Source organism: Pseudopipra pipra, chromosome 4, assembly GCF_036250125.1.
Source record: "Pseudopipra pipra isolate bDixPip1 chromosome 4, bDixPip1.hap1, whole genome shotgun sequence".
Taxonomy (NCBI): domain Eukaryota; kingdom Metazoa; phylum Chordata; class Aves; order Passeriformes; family Pipridae; genus Pseudopipra; species Pseudopipra pipra.
The window spans coordinates 844599-870295 of record NC_087552.1 but is presented as its reverse complement, the minus strand read 5'-3'; the positions used below and the strand labels follow the sequence as shown (position 1 = coordinate 870295).

The 25697-nt window shown below is 44.9% G+C and overlaps 1 protein-coding gene across 5 annotated transcripts; it reads right to left on the bottom strand.

Moving 5' to 3' along the window:
* Window positions 1–28: 28 nt before the first annotated feature.
* MTHFD2L (methylenetetrahydrofolate dehydrogenase (NADP+ dependent) 2 like) lies at window positions 29–25269 on the bottom strand. 5 transcript variants are annotated; one of them, XM_064651320.1, is made up of 9 exons: window positions 25014–25269; window positions 21089–21273; window positions 20625–20747; window positions 16108–16260; window positions 15811–15867; window positions 15277–15384; window positions 12325–12417; window positions 8481–8606; window positions 29–1685 (listed from the first exon to the last, which is right to left on the bottom strand). In XM_064651320.1, exons 1-9 carry the CDS (start codon window positions 25166–25168, stop codon window positions 1573–1575), a joined length of 1113 nt encoding a protein of 370 aa, XP_064507390.1. In that variant the 5' UTR covers window positions 25169–25269; the 3' UTR covers window positions 29–1572. The 5 variants fall into 5 exon arrangements, with proteins under 5 accessions (XP_064507390.1, XP_064507392.1, XP_064507391.1 ...); XM_064651322.1 differs by lacking the exon at window positions 12325–12417; XM_064651321.1 differs by lacking the exon at window positions 15811–15867.
* Window positions 25270–25697: the final 428 nt, after the last annotated feature.

Genomic DNA, 25697 nt, shown 5'->3' with positions numbered 1-25697 from the left:
AAACTCCATCAACATTTGTCACCAAGACTAAGGAAACAGTGAACAAGTTTTATTCCGTCTTTCAGTCATGGGTTGATCAGTCCAAGCATAGTCTCTATAGGCGCCTTGACTCTCCTAACATTTATATTACCACTTAAATTTAAATAGACAAGTGTCTGCACTATTGCCATTGTATATTTAGTAATAATTCTGTCAAACTTTTGCAAACACTGCATTAAGGCAAACTCTCAGAAAGCCCATCACAAGAACAGTCAGCATGGAAGGGATGCTCCACCTTGGCTCTTTTATTACAGTAAGTGCATTTTTCTGCTTAATACAATAGTATTTAGCCACAATTTTTTCTTTCCTCTTTCAAGTTATCTATAGACCACCAGCAAACATCTAAGGCTCTTGATGAAAATAAAACAAAGTTATCCCAAATGAGACAAAAACACGAAGATAAAAAGTCCCAACAGTGCACACGCTCAGCTGAACAGGCATCTCAGCATTAACTCCACTCCAACTTGTACACTGCATGAGACTGTGCTAGATCCATCCAGCAACTAAAGTTTTGGGAATAGAAACATACTGATCTTATCCCATATAGTCCTCTTTAAGCAGCAAAACACTGTGGCCATTGAAGCCAAGCCTTACAACATGGAATAAAAAAAAAAAGCCTTGTCATGCAGCTCCAGAAAATAAGATAATATAATTAAATGGCTTTAAATTCCAACACAAATATTCTGTCATGGATGAAGTTTTGGTTTGCTCTTCCTCTTCACCCACTGCCCCACTATACTGTACATACACCGTAACATCAACTACATTTCATCTAATTTAAGTCAAATCCAGCCCAGTCAGCTGTTCAGTTTGGGAGGTTTTTTTGTGAGATGAGGAGATTACGCACCAAAACATTTTGTCCAGATATGAAAATAAAATAATTCAGGCCTCCATTCTACCTACTTATTCATGCTTACCTCTTGCAGATGTTTAAAATCAGAATTTCACCAGCATTCAAGTTTACTTGGCTATTTTAAAACATTTACTGAACATTTGCATTCATGTCAACATTACTGCCTGGCAGCTGACACAAACATTGCAGTCTCTCACTCCTTTTGCAACTGAGATTCCTGCTGCTAGCTCTGTTTACAACAAAAAAATATTTCAAGACTTCGAACTACATCCAGAGTGCTTTGTGACCTCAGAACTCGAATCATACATTTAAAAGATATCTCGCATGTTGAAACTCAGTTTTCACACTATTTGATCAAACCTGAGGGTCCCAAGTGCTTACAAGCCCTTAGTAACTGCACCAGTGCATGTGTACAGGTGTAATTCATGCTTCTTTCTTCATTCCCAAACACATACAACATAACTGTGTAGGCTGCATTCTCAAACTCATTTTTGCATACAATATGCTAGGAGGAGGTAACACAAAGTATTTCAACATTTTGTAAACCATCAGGTTTAGCATACTTGACATGAAAAAATAAATACAACGCAGAAATAAATATATTTGTAGTAAAAAATAGACATTTTGTGTATCAATAAATAGAACAACCCAGATTCTTCTTCCAAGGTAGACCATTTCCTCTAGTAAATGAGCTTTTTAGCAACTAGGAGTGTGTTCTTCAGAAGCATTGCAACAGTCATAGGTCCTACCCCTCCCGGCACCGGAGTGATAAAGCCAGCCTTCTTCTTCACTTCTAAGAGAAAACAGAAATAGGTATTGGCTAAGAATGTTTCCAGAATGGTTTTCCCCCTTCCACTGCCCACAGATGCCCAGGTGGTGAGGAGCACAAAGGAGTGTGACTGGGCAGGTACTGCAGAGCACAGGACAGGCCCAGGCAGAAGTGTTACTGCAGCAACACAACGCAGGGCCGGGGCTGCAAGGTGCTGCTAAGCTGAGTATTAGCACTCCTGGGGCAGGCTTTCACCACCTGTCCCACCTGAGCTACCTGCAGCAGGCTGCCCTTTCCCCACAGCAGTGACACACACTCAACACAGACATCCTGGGATCACAGAAGGGAACTTAAAATTGCAGAGGGAGAAAGTACAGCTTTGAACAGAAAGGAAAGAGTTACAGTTGAATTAGCTCCAACCATGAACCACAGCAGACTATCCAAATTTAGTGCACACCTTGAATGCTTGTGTTGAGGCAAATATGTACCAATTAATTTTTGTAAGCACTCAAGTTAACCTATTTGTATGAGGAATTAATGTAATGCAGCAATAAATCCTGACTTGATATTTTTCTATACTGTGCAAAATGCCAACGACTGGAGTTGCAAGCTGCTTGCAAAGCAATTTTGTGCAACTTCCTGGGAACTAATCACATAAAAAACTGTAAGGAGGAGTTATTTACTACTGATGGTCAATCCAAAGAGCCTTGTACTAACCTAGTTACTACTGAGGGGTTTTTTTCAGGTGCCACTGTGAGAGGTGTTTTGTTTGTTAGTTTGGGGTTTTTTTTGGCTTGCTTAGTAATAATTTTTTGTGGGTAACTCACACCCCACTTTCAAAAGCATTGTTTTTCCAAAAGGCACACACACAAGACAACTGAGCAAGCAGAACTGACATGAGCACATTCAATTCCACTGAAGTCACTACAGAGCAGACTGTGTGTCTGGCCATAAGAGGTCGAGGGATGGAAAATTTGGCACCTGAGTTTGGAACAAACAAGATAAGCTGCTCCTGCTGCAAGGGTATTCATCTCGAATCTGTGTGGTGCTTAACTGTTGGGAATAAAAAGGTCTCAAAAAAAAGAGACCTTTATATCAGAAGAGAATTTGAGAAACTGGATATTAGGATTTTTTTTTTTGAAAGAATATTTATTAGATTTGAAAGAGGAAGTTAAAAGAAATTAATCAAATGCTGTCTGAACTCCCCATGGCAGGGACACAACGAGAGCATTTGCAGAAGTTAACGGCGAATATCTCACTGAACTGAAGAACAGAAGAAGATTAAGCCTCATTGAGGAGAGATGGTAATTACAACTGGGAGGGTTTTAATTACTCAGTGGACTGGTACCACCAGCTATACCGTTAAAATATATGAAAAGGAAAACAATTTGCAATGCGGTTTTTTTAACATGTAAAATATAACAAATTAAGACTTCATATGGCAGTTCCTCTTAATATCCTCAAACACAAATAATTTGTCTTTTTAATAGTCATCATGTTTTGAACTATCCACCATTTGAGATTGGTGCTTATGGTTAATACACTTACTATGAATTCTCGGATTAATGTCCTAATTATTGAAATGTACCCACATCTGAAGGAAACACAGACATTAACAGTGACAATATTGTAGGCACTTCAAAATGAAATATATTTGTTTCCACGGCAATGTCACATACCTCTTTTTGTGCTGTTACTCAGACTTCTCCTGTCTTACCTACAAAGAGGGACAATCCACAACTAGATGGTGCCTTTCCTGAAGAAAGCCTTCTAATGAGTATCAGGTACAACATATATTGCCTGTGGTGTTAGTAACCCTAGTCAGCAGGAAAAATACAGTGTGCTGTTTTCCCAAGTTGCTGGGGAATTCCTCTACCCATAGTCTGTCATTATGGAAATCCCTGTGAGTCGGTGTGGCAGAAGCCATACTTTGTGTCAGTTAGCATAAAACCGCCCAGACAGTTTATTCACAAAAGCTAATCCACATTTTCAAATTCACAACAGGTGTCTGTGCTGGGGAAACTGCTGTCTGATAAGTTGCCATCGGTAGGAGTAAATACCAAAGCGGCCAAACACCGTGGCCCTCAAAACTGTGAACAGATTTTCCTCTCCTGGTCAAGTGCAGCAGGCCAAAGCACAGTTCCCAGACAGCACTTGAGTGTGACTGATCTCATGTAGGCAGGTGAGGTGTTGTGCTGTCAGTTCCTTCAGATCTTGTTTCTGCTTCACAGGAATAGTATAACTTTGTCCCCAGCCTTACTTCTGCTTTCTCCTGATGTTTGCTGGTCTCCCAAGCCTTCCCCTCCAACCTGGAAAATGCTGGTATGCAAATTAGGTGCCTATGGAGGAGGAGCTGCTATTTTGCAGCTTCTGGAGAACCCTGAAATCTTCCTTTGATTCTTCAGAACAAATGAAATGTAGATTGTTTCCTTGAAAAACAGGATCCACAGCTTTGGAAACAGCTCTTCATTCCTAGGTTCCTTTAAAGCAAAGGACATCAGACACCTAATAGGGTTAATCACACAAACCAAGAGCAAGTCTCAACCTGAAGGCAGTTCTGGGTCTTGTGCATCTGCATTAAGTGATGCAGAGTAATTCCTGCCTAAGCACTGTTTCCACACAGCTTTACAAGTCCCTGTAAAGCTACACCAGATCACTGCATCCCTGCAGCACCACCTGAGCTTGAAATCACGTGCTCAGCACTCACAGCAGATATCCCATGTTCAGCTCCACACGCTCTGGGATTCGGCTCACTACACTGTGGAATACCAACAAGCAAGCAGCTACCCCATTTCTCAGAGCTCCTTCTTTTGCATATTGGCCCTGTTTCTCTTACTGCAGCTGTTTTAACTGCAATATAAAGGAAAACAAAGGAATTATGGCCCAGTACTATAATTCTAACAGTGCATTATTTCCCCCTCAGGTACCTCTAAAAGCCAAGCAACAGAGGCATCCTGAGCAGAGAAGCCCAGCATGAAATTACGCACCACGGCTTCTCCACATTCAGCTAATTAGCACAGACAGGTGGATGGGATGTCGTGGTAGCCTTGGGATAATAAGTGGTGGCAGCAAAAATGCAAGATATCACAGATTACTTAGTGAGGCCCCTGCACGGCATCCTCTTGTCTGGAGAAGAACCTCACCTGGGCCACCCAGCAGCTTACTGCCACCAGCCAGCCTGGCTGCCACTGCCTAAGGCCAACCTTCTGCTGGATTCCTTGCACTCATGGAGCACAACAGCAGGCAATGCTTTCCCTCATGTTTGCAGGGCAGCAGTACAGTGGCACAATTACACAGGCTGGAGTTTTACTACTTGCAAAAAGAATGCCATATCTTCAAAATCACCTGAGAAATGAACTAACTAAAGCTATAGCAAAAGCAGCTGGAACATCCATGTTCTATTTTCATGACCACTGTCTGGAAAAGCTGCACACAGAGCTAATTTGGAAAGGATTCAATAAGTGAGGAGCAGCCCACAGGCAGGTAGGTATCACAGTGAACGCGGAGCGGCAGCAGACACCTGTCAGAAGCAGCTGCTGTCACAGAGCCCGGGTTTCTGGCACACTGCAGCTGAGGTACAGCTGTAGGACCACCACTTCCATTCATAAACTGCATTTGAAGGTTATCACGGGTTGATCTCATTCAAAGGAAATTCATAATATCCGCCCATCACCTTGCACCACGGCGATCACTTACTGAGGCATCTCCTCTGCTGTTCAGCACAGGGAACGCCTCCCTGCTCCTGGTGGCACCCGTTTTCCAGGATCTCTTCCACACTGGCAAGTCCGATTGAACAGTTCTCATGTACAGGGCCAGGAGCTGGACTCGATGATCCTCATGGGTCCCTTCGAACTCAGCCTCTTCTATGATTCTGTGTACAAACCCCTCCACTGATATTGCAACTACTTCACCTACAAAGGTCTTACACAAAAGATTTCTTTTTTACATAAGCACCTAATACTCGACAGCCAGCACTGCCATCTGTTTGTCCAAAACATGGAAGAAATTGTAAAGAGGTACAGGCAACTTGGTTTCAAGGGCATTTCCAGTTCCAGTTTCAAAGGTGAGTTACTACACTGGCGTGTTACTACCCTGCTCTACCAGTCCCTCCTGGAAATTTTTGGTGTTCCACCCAAAAAAGCCGTTCCAGCTAAATGTTCTGGGTAAGCTGTTCCTTTATTTCATGTTCCTGGTCCTTGTAGCCCTCCTCCTCCCTTGGCAGTATAGCTGTGGCAACAAAAGCCCTATAAAACAGGGCCAAGTACACCCACATGTGCACTCTCCTCTTCATAGAAACAGGTCTCCCTTTCTGTGACTGCAACATGCTGCCCTAGACCACAGGTTCTGGCAAATTCTTAACATGAACAGAGGTCCCTTCAGTGTGCTGGTTATAGATGGAGAGCTGCAGAAGCAGTTTAAAACCTCCCTGCAGTATCAGGCTGGGTACTCCAGTGCTTAGCAGCTGACCTCCACATGCACAGTGTTCTCCAGTCTTGTTCTTTCAGATACCTTGGAACTGCTCAGTAAACTATGCCAGACAAAAACCCCATCGTTTTTTATGTGGAAATAAAATTATTATTATGTGGGGTATCAAAATAAAGAGACGTGGGGATGTGGGAAATCACAAATATTGTTTAAAGACACTTAATAATTGTTGCAAATAAGTGTTGCTCAAAGAGTGCCTCTGGGCATTTTTTACATTGAATTTAATAATGAAAAACATAAAAAAAAAATTGAAATGGTATCCTTTTGTTGTTAAAGATATAACACCTTCACTGTCTAACCTACCTCAGAGATTAGAAGATGGCATCTAAGTATTGCTTGGATATGACAGTTGAATCAAAACAGCTTCCAGCCATCTAATAACTTAATTTCCACTACAGGAGCTTTTCAGCCAGGAGATCTGGTGAAGGAAGCCATTGCTATCTATGTCTATACATGAAATTTGACCTTTGATTGCCCAGTTAAACCTTTGCTCTTCTCACAGCCACATTTTTCTAATTAATATGAGTGAAGAGACAATAGATATTGGTGGGCTACAGGATGGTTAACAGGTGCCCTATGTCATGGCAGCCATTTATGTAGCTGGCCTCAACCTGCAAAAACCATTTTCACTTGGACTTAAATATAAATTCGGTCAAGTGATCAAAAGGAGGAAAAGGAAAAAATGATTCGCTACATGAACACACTGGCTTGTTCCACCTCCTGACTGTCAAATCAAATACTTGCCAAGGGTGGTTTACTTGTTAGTATTCAGAACTGTACACACTGGGATGTTTTTTGTTGTTGTTAGAGATTTAGTGAAACTTTCACCGATACCAATGAACCAACAACAATTTCCCTTTGGCAATGCACAGTGAAATGCTACTTGCAACTGTAGTGGCATAATCCAATCCTCCCTCTTTTTTGGATCTTCCCTCCCCCCAGGTAAAATCCTGAGAACAACCCACAGCAGACATGACGAGACAGATACAGCGCATTGCTGAAACTCTGAATCACAGCCCGCCACTGAATCTACACCTATATTGCAGGCACAAGGTCTTGTGTTTGAAGAGAAACAAACATGAAGGATGTAGTTTCATGTTTCTCAAAGTTACAGCTTTTTTACTCCAATACCTGTTCAGGCAAAAAATTGTGAAAAATCTCTGTACTTTCGTTCAGTTCTGAAAACAGAAAATTGAACCTTTGATTTGTGACAGCACAAGCAAGATAAGAAAGGAAGAGAAACTTTTCAAGTTGTCCTCCAAATGTGTGATTTTCCTTGAGCTCTGTTGTACACATCCACTTACACATTTCCAAACGCATGCCGAGACAGTGGCTCAGCTCCACTGGTGCAGGTGATCTCACACACTGTAACACGGGGGGATCGGGCACGAGGAGGAAAAGCAGCAGAACTCAGGGAGTGATGGGATCACAAACACACACAGCTGGCTACAAACATTCTGAATATAATTAAGCTTTGAGACATTAGGCCAGCCAACATGTTAATAACTGTGAAAAAAACCTGTGGGTGATTTTCATACTTATCAAAATAAGGAACTGTTGAGAACCATTAATAATGTGGGTAAATGCTGCCTAAGCTTCCCACACTCAACTCTGCCAGTAAGCTTTAATTTTCAACTCCAACAATCCTGCTATTCCAGTCTGGAACTCCTCCAGAGCAGAGGCACTTCATCAAGTTACATTGTGAACTTGCTCTGCAACATGTTAAACATAAAAAAAGATCAATACGGAACAACAATTTTTATCTGCTACGCTTGCCTGGACCAGGATGTTCAGCAGTTTAAGATGAACCCACATTACACCTTAGTGTAAAGGATAATTCCAAAGCCAAAGTTAATATTTGCACAGACAAGCACAGAGGGAGAGCATATAAGGAAGCTTGAGCAGCTGTGGTATAATAATGATTGCTATGAACAGTGGGAGACCCTCTGCTTGAGAGAGAGCAGATTGACTTTGATTTATTATTATTATTATTATCTATTATTTAGCAATTGTTTGAATTGATTACTCTTGAAACACTTCACAGACACAAAGGATTAAAGAAACAGGGAGAGAATCAACTTCTGCATCACACTGACAGAAGAGCTCATCTGTGTCTCTTAAAGGTTGCTGTTCCTGTAATTAAAAACAACGCTTTCTCTCTCAAATAACATAGCCTTTTTCAAAAGGAGATAGATTGCGTTATTTAAGTAAATAAATGACAAAAAATTTCTGCAAATAATGTCTCATTTGAGACACTGCCTATTCCAAGTATTTACCTTAAAGGAATCCTCTGAACTTCAATATATACAGGTTTGTACAAAGTGTTTTACTGACCTTCAAAGTCCACATCCCCAACTAATTTGGTTTTTCCTGTAAGAGGATCATGGATATGGTTGATGCCTACATCAATCACAGCTGCACCTTCTTTGACCATATCAGTAGTAATCAGCTTTGGGACACCTGGAATCAGCAACAACATATTGGATTAACATGGCCACGTAGTCTTAGGTCATCAGTTTTGAATGATATGAAGGGGTGTGCATGCACAGGTATGAATGCACATAACAGAACACAATTCTTTCACTTCAGTGTTGCTTGATAAGTCCCACACTGAAAACAGTTGTTCCTCAACTGCACAGTTTGTAACTGCTACAACTACAGAAAAAGAGAAAAAGACTTACAAAAAACCCCTCACCAAAGCTGTGCCATGGAATTGGTTTAGGTTCAGGAAACACACTGGACTAATAAGCAATTTTAACTGCTTTGGCAATCCCAGCACATGACTCTGACCTTCCAGAGGGGAGCTCCTACAACACACCATGGCCTGTGATTTACAGCAATTCAGGAGACCCCTCCACACTTGACCAGAGAGGCCCGGCCCTGGCATTGCTCACCTTCATCACCTTCCAGTGGGCAACAGCTCTGGAGTGTCTGGGGTGGGATCCACCTTCCTTCTTGAACCATTCCCTCACTTCTGTCTTCCCAGAGCAAGGTTTATCCCAGTAATACAGTAGCTCCACAAAGGGAGTCTATACTCCCCTCTCCCCACCAAAGCACTTTTCTCTCAGGTGGAGCAAAGACAAAAAGGAAAAGAAACCAAATCCATCTGGTTGGAAACTGCACTTTTACTGGGGGCAAGCACTGGCATACGAGGTTTTGGCTTCCTGGGAAGTGCTGGAGCACAGCCAGACATTTGGATACAGGCAATACAAGAACCTTCCTTGCTCTCCATTTCTCACTCCCCCATAGGACACCAGCTTGAAACTCTGCTTGGCACATTGAGCAAGCCAAGACTTTAAATTCTTTCCCATCCCACTCGATAACATCTGGCTGCGTCTCCTTCATCCCGCTCTGATGCAATCCATGGCAAGCTGGCTGGGAGCTGGATAATGCCTCAGCCTCATGGGGGTAAATGATGTGTGTCTGATAGGGCTGGAAGCACATTAACGGAAGCTGCACAGTTACACCCTTTGTAAAATGGTTTGATAATAGGCCAAATACTTAATAGCAACAAATCAACTAACCCCCAAACCAAATGAGCAGATCTATTTACTTAAGCCTACTTTACATACCAAGTGGCAAGAGATAAGCCTTAGAGCAGCTATTCCTAAAATGCACTGACTGAAGAATGTGGGAAAACCTTCACCTGGTAATTTTTGGAGGAAATGATGAATCACATTTTAAACAAAGGAGAAAAAAGGCCCTACCTGATCCCAGCTTAGGTGCAAGGACGGTGAAACAGCCAATTTCTGATGCAGTTGACCTGACACTACCTGAATAAAGGGGCTGATTAACCGGCATTTTCTACACAAGAGGACCACAGATCACGTCCCAAGGGACGGCACAGGCAGTCCCAGAACAATTTCATCTGGCATTTGGCACACTTGTTCCTTTTCCTCTTTACCCTCTCCAAACCTGGCAGGCAGGTGAGTCTTCTCTCTCAGCAGACTGGAAAGCCAAGAGAGCAGGAGCAGCACGTTGACCAGTACAAGAGTCCTGCTGCCTCCATCACTGCCCTGCCAGTCCTGTGCTGGTTCTACGAGCACCACAGGTAAAGCTGCACTTATCCTTCTACTCTGGGTCTGGGCCAATGGCAAAAAGAACAGACTCGGGGGGATGTCTGCATAGGCAGGGATAAAGGGACAAGATGGGAAAGGCTTTGGAGTGATACAAAGTGTCAGGTGTGCTTCACAGGAAATAGGATGCTTTGGCAAGAAATGCAAAAGCTGTGTGGTACTGAAAGAGATTTCAGGGAGGGGTAGGCTGGACAAGGGCAGCATTGTTGGAACTTATGAGGCAAGGATTTGGGAGGGAACAAGAGGGAAGGAATAAACTGCATGGATAGTTACAATCCAAGTAAGCAGAAAAACAGGGGCCCCAAGTCTGGGGGAGAATAAGAAGCACCTGATCTGAGCTATTACCACAGCCAGGGATGCAAGTGAACAGAAAAGCACTCAGAGCTGGAGTACCACACGAAACAGGCTCACTGCAACCAGTCACCAACCAGGAGCCAGGATGCAGACAGCTCTTTAAAAGTACTACATGGGAATGGGAGAAAGAGTGAGAACAGCAATCTTGGTCCTGCACACAGACACACACAGAAAGCTCTTTTCCTTTTCCACATCTTACACAGCAGCCTGTACCAGCAGCTGCTCCAACCTGGCAGGGTACAAGTCACTGTTCTACAACACTCCCGGAGCAGGTCACGCATTTCCGGGAGCGAGTGATCCCAGTGGTACAATGGGCACAGCTCTCACACAACAAAGGAAGCCTGGAGGGATTCCACCATTCTAAAGTAGAACCTTGCCCAGAGCACCCACTGGGGCAGGGCTGCACGCTGCTTGCACAACCAAGCCCTAGTGTTTTTTCATCATTCCCAGTATATCTCAGGTTGTGCAATGAGTGCTGTATCACACTCCTGTTACAAATGACACAAGGAAAATAATGGGAAGTGCCAACATGGCTGAATTGCTACTGGGTCATTTAACTCCAAGCAGAACTGATGACAAACCATGTTCCCTGTAAGAATCTGAAGGGACAATGGACTTGGGAGCAGGGAATTTGGATGAGAAGTTACTGGTTTATTTCCAGGTAGGGCACGCACCGTTATCTTGCATTCAGTGGGGAATTCTGGTCAGGGCCACAGTTGGGTAAATAGATGTGGGACAAACAAGCTGGTTTTTGCTCCTGAGCTGCCATTGGAAAGGGACACAGATGCCCTGAAGCCAAGGGCATCTCACTTCAACAGGAAGTGACAAGCTTTAGACAGGTCCCTCTCTGTCTCCACCTAGAAAACAAGGAAGCACGATTTGGGCCTCGAGGATGAGGAGGAGGGAGAAAGGGAGCAGAAAAGGGGAAAGACACAATCCTCCTGTACTGCTTCAAAATGGTACAAGAGAAGGATGATATCCTGAGCTGCAAGGGACACACAGTTTGACCAACATTTTAGGAAGTTGCATTATTTGTTTGTTTTAAATTATGGGGGGCTTCCTATTTATAATACCTGTCAACAAAAAACAGAGCTCTCTTAGAAGTAGTTGTGCTTGTTTCTTTGGGATAAACGAGTCAAACTCTAAGTATTTCACTCTACATTGCTCTATGAGTAGAGACACTGATTTTTCAGACCCCTGCCTCCAGGCCATTACCATTCTCTTCCCCTCTACCTGAGAATTGTAAAAGGAAAAAACCCAGCCATAATAACGTAGGTTACCAAAACCTTCAGTTACTTTCGCAGGGTTGCCCTCAATATTAACAGCAGGGGAATGATACCATGGTGTTATGAAGGCAGCCTCCAGCTGATTTAAAGAAACCCTCCTGTCAGAATTTAAATGACTCATGACTTTTGCACGACACAGAGAATGTTTTAATTTACGTAATTATACCCGTACAAACTATGCACTGACTGGTTCCCAGTCCTGAGTTCACTCTGAAGTCTCCCTAAGGCAAAGGTGTCACATGTGACGAGAAACAGTTTATGAGTCTGCAAATGTGAAGGGCAAGAACAAAGAGCCACATCACTCGCCCTCCCTACTGCACAAATCCTCCCTGCTGCAACACCCTCGGCAAGCGCGAGCACACCTTGCTCAGTGGGACCTGGAGCAGCCACTGCCACAGACTCAGAGTCCTCCTTTTCGGCTGGAAATGCAGCAATTGGAGGAGTAACAACCACGAGCATTACCTGCAGCTACTATTACTATGTCAGCGAGCTGCGTGTGGATCTTGAGCTGCTCTTTTGGGGTGTATCTGTGAGTAATGGTCACTGTGGCATCACCTGAAATGGAATACATTAGCAATTAATTGCCACATATGAAATGCTATAAAAAGTACAGCATTTACTTTCAGGTGCAAATTACTTACTTTGGTACATTAACAACAGAACAGATGATCATGGGATTTGTCTTGGGATGGAACATTTCAATGAGCATAGGCAGAACACTCACAACACTCGCAGTTCACATATATGAAGAGCTACAAATAAACCCCTGTGCTGTTCGATGGAGATCCCAAGGCCACAACACACAAAATGAACTGTCATGGGGAGAGGGTCTGAAGTCTCCTACCGCATCCAACATCAAGTGTGGTGATCCCTTAAGGATTGCCCAAGCAAGCAGCCAAGATAACAGCTCTCAAAGGAGATCCCCCCAACCCTCTTCCTTGTCAGCTATTTGTACTGCAGTTTTCAGACATTACATCCCTCCATCTCTGCCTTCCACTCACCACAGACTCCTAAGCCACATTATTAACCATTAAACTAAAACTTTTGGTCATCTCAGATATTACCATCACATCTTCCTCTGGAATGTGTCTGACTGAACTAATCTGTGCCTCTCATTAACTCTCTTCCTCAAGCATTTCCTCTTCAACATCTCTGTGCTCTGAATTCTCTGCTCTTTCCCCTCATCTTTAATACCTCCTCCTTAGTCTCTATAGTCTCCATCATCTCCTTAAAGGGAGGCAGATCAAGACATTTGCAGATAATGAGAACAGAAAAGTACAGGCTTGAAACAGGAGTCTTCTGATACCTGCTTTAAACAAAAGAAGTATGTCTTCCCCAAAATCACAATCTTAACTCAGCATAGAGGGTGAGAAAAACAAAAGGATAAACCCCAAAGTTACAAAGTTACCTCTGAGTCATAAAATCAGTGCTAATTTGCCACCAAGATTTTAGTGACAAACGTGTCTGTTGTCAGCTCCTGAAACCAAGTAATTGCTCTCATTACCAAAAAGGAAATGAGAAAGAAGGGGGGCAAGCCCCTACCTTGAGAACAGCAGTCCAGAAGCTTACAGACACCTCAGAAAGAGGAGGGTTTCCATTTATTTGTGATCATGCCAAAATAAAAAATAAACTATTCTTACACTGTTACTTCTGCTGAAAGAAGAGGAGTATATTTAGCAATTAAGATTCCACATCATACTCCCTTGACCTGCCTACACAGATCACGATTTGTTTTGGAAGGGTTCACACAGCTCTTCCATCTGATCAGATATTGCCACCTGCAGGATATGACTGTTCCTACATACAAAACGTCCCAAATGAAGACAGGCCCCACCTTTTCAGTTTGTTCATGATCTGTTAAAAGAAACAACCAAAACCTACAACAGAAAGGAAGAAAAAAGTACTATCCCTACACACCCCTTGCATCACTTCTCAATCAAAAACATTTCATCAAATCAGCCCAACTGCTGATAAAAAACTACCCTGACTCAGACTGACAGCCTGGGAAAGTTCCTTTCAGCACTTTGGTTTAGGTTTTGTCTGGTCCCCATCCTCCTGAGTTCAAAAAAAAAGCTAAAGCCTAACCCTGGCCTGCCTTGCCTTCCACACACCATCCAGGCTGGTTCTTGCTGTTCACAGCAGCAGCAGAGCCAAAAACCACCTGCAGGAGATGAACCAGATCTCCAAGGACAGCCCCATCTACGAGTCACCAATGAAAACCCCACCGGATTACAACTGTAAAACTATTTATCACCACGTACACAGCATGTACCCACACTTAATGCTGGTTTATTGTCTAAGAAGTACACTTGTTCCTTAGTTTTCTCACTGCCAGCTGCTTTATGCTGTGTACCACCACAGTATAGGAGGTGGGCAAACCAGAACACTGCCAGTAGAACTCATCACCCAGGATTCGCAGCAAAGGGCAAAACTGCCACTCATTTTCATGGGAATGGGGATGAGACCAGAACTATGCACCCATGGTAATTACAACTCCAACACTGAGAGAAGTTTCAAATAGCAACTTTCCCACAGAGGCTGAAGGGAAAAACCAACTCCATGATTACTGCAAAGCTTCTACTGTTTTATTATATTAATAACAGATTTCACTCCCCTCCTATTAAATGGGCCTGGGATTAAACGTTCATGTTACCTCACCTGTGCATACCACGGTGGCACTTTCCAACACCACAAGGAAGCTGCAAAAGGGCAGCACTCTATTTAAATTATACTTGTTTCTCTTCCTACAGCACAATTAGAGCAGCACATGCAGGCTTCTGTAATTAGAATTGCTTAAAAATATTTCCACTACAACCCCCGGGTTCCAGGGGGATATAAACTGCCCCGCAGAAACAGCCCCAGGCCAACGTGGGTAATAGCCCAGAACTCACGGTGAAACAAGTTACTTGGTTGGGCATTTGGGCATTTTCATAAACACCAATTAACTGACACAGCACAACAGAAATGATGGAATCTTTATTTTACACGGACAGATAAAAGCGTAGGTGGAATTCTGTGTATGTGTGTGCTCAGGTGGGCACCAAAACAAAGTGGTTTCGAAATAAGCAGGAGGGGAAGGCACAGAGCTGCACGGATTTGTACAAACCTCACACAAACTCTGCAGCTCTTTAAGGCCACACTGGCACTGTTATCCTCCACATTCAGTGCTGACAGCGGGCAAACAGCAGCTCTTTCAAAGGGAGGACAGTGGGGTGATGTAATACCAGAAAAAGTCGACTCCAGAAACTACTCACCTGAGAAGATGCCAGGAAAGAGATGAGCAAATTTATTTCCCTGCTCCCCTTAGAGCTGTTGACAAAAGTGAAAAGCTTTCTCTTTTAGTTGAATCCTCTGCTCAGCTTCACTCTCAGGATTTCACAGAGGGAAACATTCAAACAACATCCCTGGACTTACCTCCAGGCCTTTCGTGCTCCCCATCAGTATGTAACAGCATTGAGACAGGCATGCCAACATTCTTAGATCTTCCAGCTACAACTACGTTTTTTCCAAATGTGGGTATTCCTTAGAGAAAAAAAATTAAAAAATACTATTTCACTATTTTGATACACCTAAACCCTTCTTCTCACTCCCCAAGATTGAATTATCTCTTACTGTGGACTGCTGACATCAACCTGACGTGAAAATCCACAAGGTTGAATTTGAGGGAGGAATCCACAAAACAAATTTCAGCTTTCCCCTTGCGGGAAGAAAACTGGCCACTCATTCAGGTGACCTGAACCACCCTCAGCAGGAACTTCATTTCCCTTCTCTGACCACAAAGGGGAACTGAAGCTCTAATGGCTACCAGGCAGAACACCCACATTCTAAGGAGAAAATGAACACTAGTGAACACCTGGGCACTCTTCTCCCCTGAAAAAGGGAAATTAACTGCTCCCATTCTTCATCTTGCTTCTTCCCTTTCACTTACAGAAACTTAGGCATACAAACCTTCTATTTCACAAATAATCAGGAGGTACACAAGAGCACAGAAAGTTCCCTGCAACACTGTAAAAGGTAGAAAGTTACCAGTGTTCCACCAAGTACTACTCTCTTCACTTAATTAACAGTTCTGCTACTGGCACAAGATCTCATCTATTTGGCACCTCCTTATTATTCACATTACTCCTCTAACTGTTTGTTCTTCACTCAGCCCAATACACTGAGATAAACTTTAACTCACACCTCACTTAAGCCTTTGCTCCTCTCCCCAGATGAAAAGGGTTTCAGGACAGCTGAGCTTCTCACCTGTCCGTTTTATGATTTCCCACACGGCAGCAGCAGTGGCAGGAATTATGGAAGGCTGATCGAGACACAGACGTCCAATATTCATGATATGGAATCCATCCACATCCTTCTCCGGGGCGATGGCGTTGCAAACTCTCCGTTCATCTATGTGATCTGGGAGACACAATGCTCCCAAATTACAGTTCTGGCACTTGGATGGAGTCACCAACATGTCTGAATCATTACAGAGAAACACACACACTTGGACTAACGAGGGTAATTATTGTTCTTCACTGGGAATAGACTACACTGTGCCTCTAAAGGCAGCAGTTACTTTTCAAGTAATCTGCTCAAAAGTACACTATGCCATTTGTCACAGTGCTAATCAACAGATTCTGTCAAAATATGAGAGGCCAATACTCAGCTGAGAATGATGACAGTAACCATAAAAAGACGGGTTTAAGCAGGTCACTTCAGAGTCATTCTGCATTCTGGAAGTGGCTCAAAAAAGCCATTGTCCATGGTACATGTAAGATCACAAGGGATAATGATCTAAGTATTAAACAAATACATGGAAACCCTAAGCTGAAGTAACTTTGCAGGTCGAGCTCTCATTTTCCAGCAATACAACCATTTTTATTCATCTGTAATGAGTAGGACCAAAACATATCCCACCTCATTGCAAAGCTGACAGAACACAAAACTGATACTGATGAGCTCAAAACACTGTCTATGGCTTAAACAACATTGCCTGCACATATATTGTCGATATCTATTCCTAAGGAACATTTTTCATATGCACTAAAGATATGGGAGAGGTCTGCAACTGCTTAAAGCTTATACTGCATAAACATTAGGACTGATTATGAAAAAATGTTTGCCAGTCCTCTCTCTGCAGAGTTACAAACCCAAGTCTAAAGCTGGCCCAAAGAACAACACGCCAAAGGAAAAGCTTCATAAAACATCCCCTACTGATCCAGAAAGCAAACTGTTTAATAAATGTATTTACACAGTGGTACCACAGTCGCAATTCCAGAATCAGAATAGTTTGGGTCAGAAGGGACCTTTAAAGGGCATCTACTTCCAACCTCCCTGCAATGACAAGGGACATTATAATCTATTGCTTCACTGTTTAATAACATCCCAAACTGCTTCCAGGATTGCACTTCCAGCTTTATTTCTGCACAACACCAGAGAAGGGTTGACTGGCTCAAAACAACCAGGTGGGAAGTGTGTTTGGGGGAACAGGTTGAGCTCTGTACAGGTGGGACGGCCACTGCTCTGCCCTGCCCTCCGTGAGCCTCAGTCAGCCTCTGGTCCGGTCCAGAATGGTGGGGACTGACCCAGGGGCTGCCCCAAAATGGCAGAGACTGACCCAGGGGCTGCCCCAAAATGGCAGAGACCGACCCAGGGGCTGCCCCAAAATGGCAGAGACTGACCCAGGGGCTGCCCCAAAATGGCAGAGACTGACCCAGGGGCTGCCCCAAAATGGCGGGGACTGACCCAGGGGCTGCCCCAAAATGGTGGGGAGTGACCCAGGGCTGCCCCAAAATGGCGGGGACTGCCCCAGGGGCTGCCCCAAAATGGCGGGGACTGCCCCAGGGGCTGCCCCAAAATGGCGGGGACTGACCCAGGGCCTCGAGAGCCCCCACTATGGCAGGGACTGACTCCTTGGGCCCCACAGGGAACACGGAAGCCCAGCTGTGCCTGGGGGAGGCCCCAGCTGAGGGGAGCAGATAAAAGGACGGTGACACGCTGCTCTCAAGGGGCTGCTCTGCTCCATTTCCATCTCAGGATTATTTTTTGCATCTTTTCCATAACCACATGTCACCCATTCCGGGCCAGATCCCAACATAACCCTGCAGCTGTGAGGCCATATATCCCACTGTCCCACTCAGAGAGCATAAGGGATGGTTCAAAAAGCCAAATAAAGGCACAGGAGAGTTAATAAGGAAATTCAGACATTGCCAGGAACAACAGTTGAGGGACATAAACACCATGTTTGCATTTAGTCGGTATTTTGTGGTTTTGCATTAAAAGGAGATAACTAATTAAAAGATATCAAGCATGTTATAGAACTTACACACTGTAAACTCCTGTTAGATGATTTTCAATTAAAAAAACCCTGGGGTTACACTCTGACTGCTCTGATTTACAACTTAATTCTCCATTTTCTGAGGAGAGGGAGTTTCCTTCTGATTCCTAATGAGAAAGGGTTGTGGAAATTGAGATATTCAGTACATTGATGAAAGAGTCTCCTAGAAGTGAAACTCGCCTCAGAGAGACTGAAAGCAACCATAACCTTGTTTTTATGCCAACCTGGGGAATAAAAAAAAACAAAGAAGGAGGAAATTTGGAGCAACTTATGAAATGGCTTTTGCAAAAGAGAATTTGCTAACCTTAGGCAAGTCAGGTGTTCATGCAAAACAAACCTGGTAGCTTTTGCCTGGGATTGGGGAGAACCCTGCTCAGACAGACACCTTGCCCCTGTCTGTCTTTAGCTTCCCAGGAATAGACAGGTCATAGGCACAATCATGTCAAAGGGAAAGAAATCATGCTTTACATGGATCATCTTCCCCACTCAAAACTGGTTTGCACAATTTCAGAAGAGGGCACAGAGGACCTGGAAGAAATGCAGCTGCAGAGCTGGGGTCAAGTGGGCTGACGTGGGCCTGAGAAGGCAAGATGGGGACACTTCCCAAATTCTGTTGTGGCTGGGCCATCCCCAAACAAACAAAGCAACCAACCCAACTCAGACTGTAGAGACACTTCTGTGTTATTTAATGGGCAGGGTTTTTTCGCCTAAAGAAATGCACTGTCCTGGTTTGTTTGCACGTGCCTGCACACAGCCCTGTTTACTTCCAGAGGAACACAGTAATTCCTTAATTACCTTACTGTCAGTCTCATGAAACAGCAGCTGATATCTATACAAATTTCCTCACTGCCACTCCAAGCCATTCTCCAGGCCAAGTTCCTTCCTGCACTAACCCTCTCCCCTGGGAGCGAAACCTGCAGGGCTACACTGGGCATCCCTTGCCCAGCTACTCCAACTTGCACACAGAGAAACTCCTATTTACACAACAAACAACATCTGCCTCTAGTGTTGGCACGGGGAAAATCAACACTAGCTTGCAAAGGGGAAGACTGATGGAAACAAAAGCATAGCAGAAAAGGACTGGAAAAAATACCAGATGGATTTTCATCTTCTCTCTCAAATACATAACATAATACAAAATGGCCACCTACTAAGCAATTCCAAATAAAATACAGGAAAGTTTCCAGAAAACCAGCACCACATCACAGGCAATGCAGTCAAAACATGCACAGAAAGGAAGTTCTCCTCTCAGGTAAGGATCACAATCCTCACATTTAAGTTGGCAATCTCACAAATTGCAAGAGAACAAAGCTATTTCTGATTCTGTTTTTATCCAAATGTTGATCAAAAGCCACACATCATGTGGTTTACTGAAAAAAACCCCAAAACTAACCCAACAGACTCAATTCTGAAGGAAGCACATCAGCCACCTTTTGCTACAGCCTCCAGACACAAAGTTTTGCACCCCTGGGCTCTCAGCACTCCATCTTTTGCAGCAGCTCTCACTGCTGGAATGACCATCTGTGACATTACCTGTTCACTCTGACCCGCTCTTAGTGGCAGAGATGTTTGTTCAAAGGAAAACCACCACATTCCAGCAGATCCTTACTTGGGCTCCAAGAGCTGCCTCCTTACCTGTGCTGTACTTCCACCTGGTGGCAAATTTATTGCAGCACGTGGCCGGGTTCAGGCAGCTCTCCTGGCAGACCAAGGGCAAACCCCCCTCACCAGGAGCTGCTCTTGACTGCAAAGACAAGCAAAGCACTTCTTCCTCTACCACTCTCAGCACCTGCCCCACTTTGGCTCTTTCCCAGATGGAAAATGGGTTTAGTTTAGTTCAGGGCTTTTTTTACAACTTTCATCACTGTAAAATTACCACTTGGCCAGCTACTCCCAAGTGATATTTCAGTGAGATTATACTACAAATTAGGAGAAGGCAAATTAAAAAAACAAGATTTCAGTCAAGGCTTTCAGGACTTCTGCACAAACCTCCCTTGGACCATTAGGGAGACAGCACAGAAAACAGGAATAAATACTGAAGGCAAAACCTCCAATCACTGTGAGAAAGGCTGTGGCATCATCTCCTGCACAGCACAACTCAGCATCATCTGAGGGAGGAAAGTATGGAGCTAAGGCAAAACACTGCAACAGGATGAAAAATAAAGATCATTCAACTGGATAAATTAGGAGTGGAGGGAAATGCCTTGAAACACCACCCTGACTGATCAAAAAAAAGGCGAGTTTGACAAAGGAAATGATTCTCACAATTTGGTTTTTGGTTTAAAATGAACAGCAGGTGGAACAAAACAATTACATCTCACCCAATCCTTCACTATGCAGGTCCTCTCTCAACAGCTTCTCATGGCCCCAGGCAGCCCAAAAGCCTCACACTCTTTCCTCTCACAGACTGCAGAGGAGAAGTGGGACAAAAGGTGTCACCCACCTGGCAGAGGAAGCTGAACTAACAAACCACTGACTCTCGAGTCCTTGTTGAGTTGCACTGTCAGATCTAAGAGCTCTTCCTCAGAAATGTCTTTAGGCCTCACAATGATCTCACTAGAAATGCCTGGTAAAAACAAAAAACAGGAGACACGTTAGCATTGGGAAACGAATCTATGGGCAGCTTGGTCATTTAGTCCAAAAACCTGTCTGAGGCTGAAAAACTCTTTCCTAACAACATTTCAACACAGAAGTAAACTTAGGGCTCCCACTCCAGTGACATTAAAACTACAAACTACTTTCTTCCTATGTCCATGCAATTTCTTTGCTTTAGGTTCAGCAGAGGAGATGAGGAAGAAAATGGTGCAAGATTGAATTAAGACAAAACAGGGGATTCCTCCTGCTTTATTTTTTTATTTTTAAGTAACAGCATCTTGTGCTTACCAAAGGATCACTTATAGGACATACCCACAGCTGCAGCTGCTTTTATCTTGTTCCTGACATAGATATGACTGGCTGGATTGTCCCCTACCAATATGACAGTGAGATGAGGTCTCTTGTTCCCAACGGATACCCACGATTCCACATCCCTTTGAACTTCTTGCAACACTTGGTTGGCAAGCTTTGTCCCTGAGATAACTGTTGCTTCATCACTACAAAGACAAAAAGAAACACAATATTGAGGTCTGAAATTTCACCAGGAAGACACTTTGAAGTGTGGGATCTACCATGCTAACCACTGCAAAACGTTTTGATTCAGTTGCTAGTATTTCATTGGAAAACACACTACAAATCCACAGGAAAAGAAGTGCTTCCCCACTCGAATTTGAAGAGCATTAATATGCCATCATTGCACATGGAACAGGAGCTCACCAGCCACAAAAGGCTGGAAAAAGGAAGGGTTTTGGTTCATCAGCTCATAGCAAAACACCATCAAAGGATAACTTGATCTTACTTACTACAAATTCAGTCTCCGTAGGCTTCCCGCTCTGAGATGGAGAATTTAACATGTAGACACATCAACAGTGTAACCCCTGCCTTGAACTGAAAATATTAATTACAAAAGAGTACTCTTTGTAACTGACAGTGTAGCAAAGAGTCCAGAGGAGTTACAATGAAAAGGTGCCACGATAACTAAAAAAAAATAAATCCCAGTGCCTGGTTAAAAAACCACCAAAACTGAACAAACAAAAACAAGCCAAACATACAAACAAAAAGCCAAAAAGCACACACACTCTGCTAAGAACAGTTTATCCAACTGGTTATCAGGAAAACAAAGTATTAGAATCACACTGAGCACAAAAAAAAAAAAGCACAAACACCTTCCTTCATTCCATTTTACACCCAAACACCACTTTCCCTTACAGAAAAATAATGTAGGCAACAGGTTGGTTTCATTCTTTTCTTGTGTGGCCTGTTCTGCATCTGCTCATTCTCAGAGATCTCTCTCTCTTCTCCATTATTTATGTTTCAGCTCTACATGCCCTGAGCACAAGACACTCCTTTCCAGGTACTCATTATCCCAGACAAACAATTAATGCCCACCCATGCAGCAATGCCTTCCCCATTTCACTAGACAAGGATTTTACAACAGTTTGGTGCCAAAAGTCTGCTCAATCCATAGGAATGACCATCCTGTTCCTATGCCACTTGCACTATAAATGCAGTGTCTAATGACAACTTCTCCCAGCCTCTCAGCAAACCACCTTCAGTGCACACTCTTCCTCAAAACCTGGCGTCAGCCTCATTGAGCTCTCAAGGGCTCTCCTCACTGAAACCTCACCCTTCTCACCTCAGCACCTTCAGTCTTCTCAGTCAGCCAAGGATCAAAGGCAAAGCAAGTGAACACATCAACAGTGCTAAAAAGGCACAAATCTAGAAGGAAAAAACACCCTGAAACACACAAAACTGGGAGAAAACACATGCAATGCATCCTGCCCAGGAGATGCTGGATAAGGCTCTTCAACACCTGCATCTCTCCAAGGACAACAGGGAGTTGTACAAACCTCAGAAAAAGGCAATTTTAGAAGGCAAAGACTTGTCTGGAAACAAAAATGTTTCAAGACAAAACTGCTCTGAGAAATTAACACTCTGGAGCACCCTAGACAGAAAAGAGGAAAATTATTTCACATTACTTCACATAGGCAGAAGAAAACAAGGACAATTATACCTTAGCAAAAACTTCCCTCCTTAGTAACATCCCAAACTGCTTCCAGGATTGCACTTCCAGCTTTATTTCTGCATGACACCAGAGAAGGGTTGACTGGCTTAAAACAACCAGGTGGGAAGTGTGTTTGGGGGAACAGGTTGAGCTCTGTACAGGTGGGACGGCCACTGCTCTGCCCTGCCGCAAAATGGCGGGGACTGACCCAGCGGCTGCCCCAAAATGGCGGGGACTGACCCAGGGGCTGCCCCAAAATGGCGGGGACTGACCCAGGGGCTGCCCCAAAATGGCGGGGACTGACCCAGGGCCTCGAGAGCCCCCACAACACCAGGGACTGACTCTTTGGGCCCCACAGGGAACACGGAAGCCCAGCTGTGCCTGGGGGAGGCCCCAGCCGAGGGGAGCAGATTAAAGGACAGTGACAGGGGTCTCGAGGGGCTGCTCTGCTCCATTTCCATCTCAGGATTATTTTTTGCAGCGATATATAAGTCCATATAAGACAAAAAATTATTTCACATTAGTTCAAACAGGCAGAAGAAAACAAGGACAATTGTACCTTAGCAAGAACTTACAGAATGGCCCTACTTCACAAGATCCAACCTCTCCTGCATTCCACCAGCTACACGGATACTCTGAAGTTAGAAAAGATATCAATGCAAACAGTAGCTCTGTTTTTCCTATTTCATATCTACTGGGAAGGGAGAGGAGAAATAGCATTTTTCACAGATGCCAAATATCAAAATATTAAGTACTAAATACCAAAATATGTTGGTGCTTCTCAGGTTTAGAATCCAGATAGTCTATGTCCTTCCATGGAATTATTACACAAGAACTACTTGAACAAGGAAAGCTTCAGCTGTACAGAAAGGTTACATTGCAGGAGCTACTCAAAACACTGAAATTAGGAAGTGAATTCTTACTATTCTTATTTTAAACATTAGCCACATGAAAACCTTGACCAGGCATTGGTCAGTGACAGATTTACTGACATTTATGACAGATGGAATGACCAGGTTAAATGACAGATTTCACACGTGTTACTATGCCACCCTGTCCCAGTGGTCTCCTAGAGCATGGAGGCTCTTATTCTGAACTCAGTAAAATGTGACTTTACAACAGGAATTCACTTACTGAATTCTTCTTCTGAATGAATCCAGTCACTTGCAGGGCACGACAGAAACAAAGATCTCAGTTGCTGTTCCAGATCAACCCATACACTAAAAGCCCAAGATCAGATGGAGCATCACAACAGGATTCTCCACGTCCCATACATACCACACAAACACCTCTGGAAAATCATTAGGGCAGGAACAATCTCCCTTTTGCACAACTGGAAAAAACAGTTACCAGCAGCACAGAACAGAAGCAGGATATGCAGTGGTCTGGGAAGACACCTGCTTGGGCCAAAACTGGCAGAATCAGTTCTCCATATACAGAACAGCAGACACTTATTTCAATGACTGTTCAGCTTCCTCATCTTTTCACCTTTGAAAACACAGAGCAAAGACAATGCTTTCAGCACAGCCGCTTGGGTTCTGCTGAACTGAGCCAACTTTCAGGCAGCATTTAAGACAACTCCAGTAGAAACGCAAAGGCTGACAAGCAGGAACCCAGTGAAAGCCTCCCACCCACACCCAGGCAAGTGCTCGGAGCTGCTGTGCCACACCACCAGCACAAGAATCCCTGTGCACACAGCACAATACATTAAACCAGCGCGGTGATTAATGTCAGGACAACGGGCCTCACTGCACCAAACCGTGGCCTGCTTGCCACCACACCATTCATATACATGGTAATGCTCGAGAAAACCACTGAGAGGCTCTTGAAGGTACCAGGAGCAAACAAACGCGTAATACCAGCTTCCCCTCGGGGAGGGGACAGGAAAATCACACCGCAAGGGCTCCTTCCAGGCGCACCGCTTAAATCCCCGCCGCGATTTAAATCCCCGAGGCCAGGGCCGGGCCCGCTCGCCGCCCCTCATCCCGCTCGCACAGACCTCCGTTTTCCCGGGAGGAACAGCGGAACTCATCGCGGATCCGAGGCCATCCACCGCCGAGGCCGGCCCTGAGGGGAGCCGAGCCCGCTGCCCCCTCAGGCCTTTCCGCCCTTTCCGTCCGCCCTTTCCGTCCGCCCAGCGCGGCGCGCGCTGCCCGCCGCGGCGTGAGGGGACCGAGGAGGAGGAGGAGGAGGAAGGAACGAGAAAAAAACGCCCCGATGGGCGCCGCGTACCTGTCGGCACTGCAGGGGGAGCTGCTGGCGCTGCAGGCGGCCCGCGGCGCCGGGCCGGTGAGGGCTCGCCAACGCCTCAGCGGCGCCAAGCCCGGGCGCAGCAAGGCCGAGGAGGAGGAGGAGGCGAAGGAGAAGGCTGTGGTGGCCGCCGCCATGTCGGTCGGTCCCCAGGGACGGAAGCGACGCCGTAACCAAGCGACGAGGGAGGAGCCGGGGCAAAGAGTGGGACCGACGGGGGGCGGGCGCAGCTGAGGGACGGGAATAGAAGTTCACGGGAACGAAAGACTGCAAACGAAGACCGACCATTTGCGAGGCTCCAGCTCTACCCTCAGGTGCAACGTCCTTCTCCCGGCGATCGGCGGCTCCGGCGGTCCCTCAGCTCCGCCCGTCCCTCAGCTCCGGCGGTCCCTCGGCTCCGCCCGTCCCTCGGCTCCGCCCGTTCCGCCGCGACTCCGGTCCCGCTACCTGCCCCGGCTCCTGCCTCTTCGCTTGGTTACGGCGACGCTTCTCTCTCTGAGGACTGACCGACGTGGCGGCGGCCACCACAGCCTTCTCCTTCGCCTCCTCCTCCGCGCTGCTGCGCCGGGGCTGGGCGCCGCTGAGGCGGTGGCGATCCCTCACTCGCAGCGCCAGCAGTTCCCCTCGCAGCGCCGACAGATACGCGGCGGTGATCGGGGAGTTTTC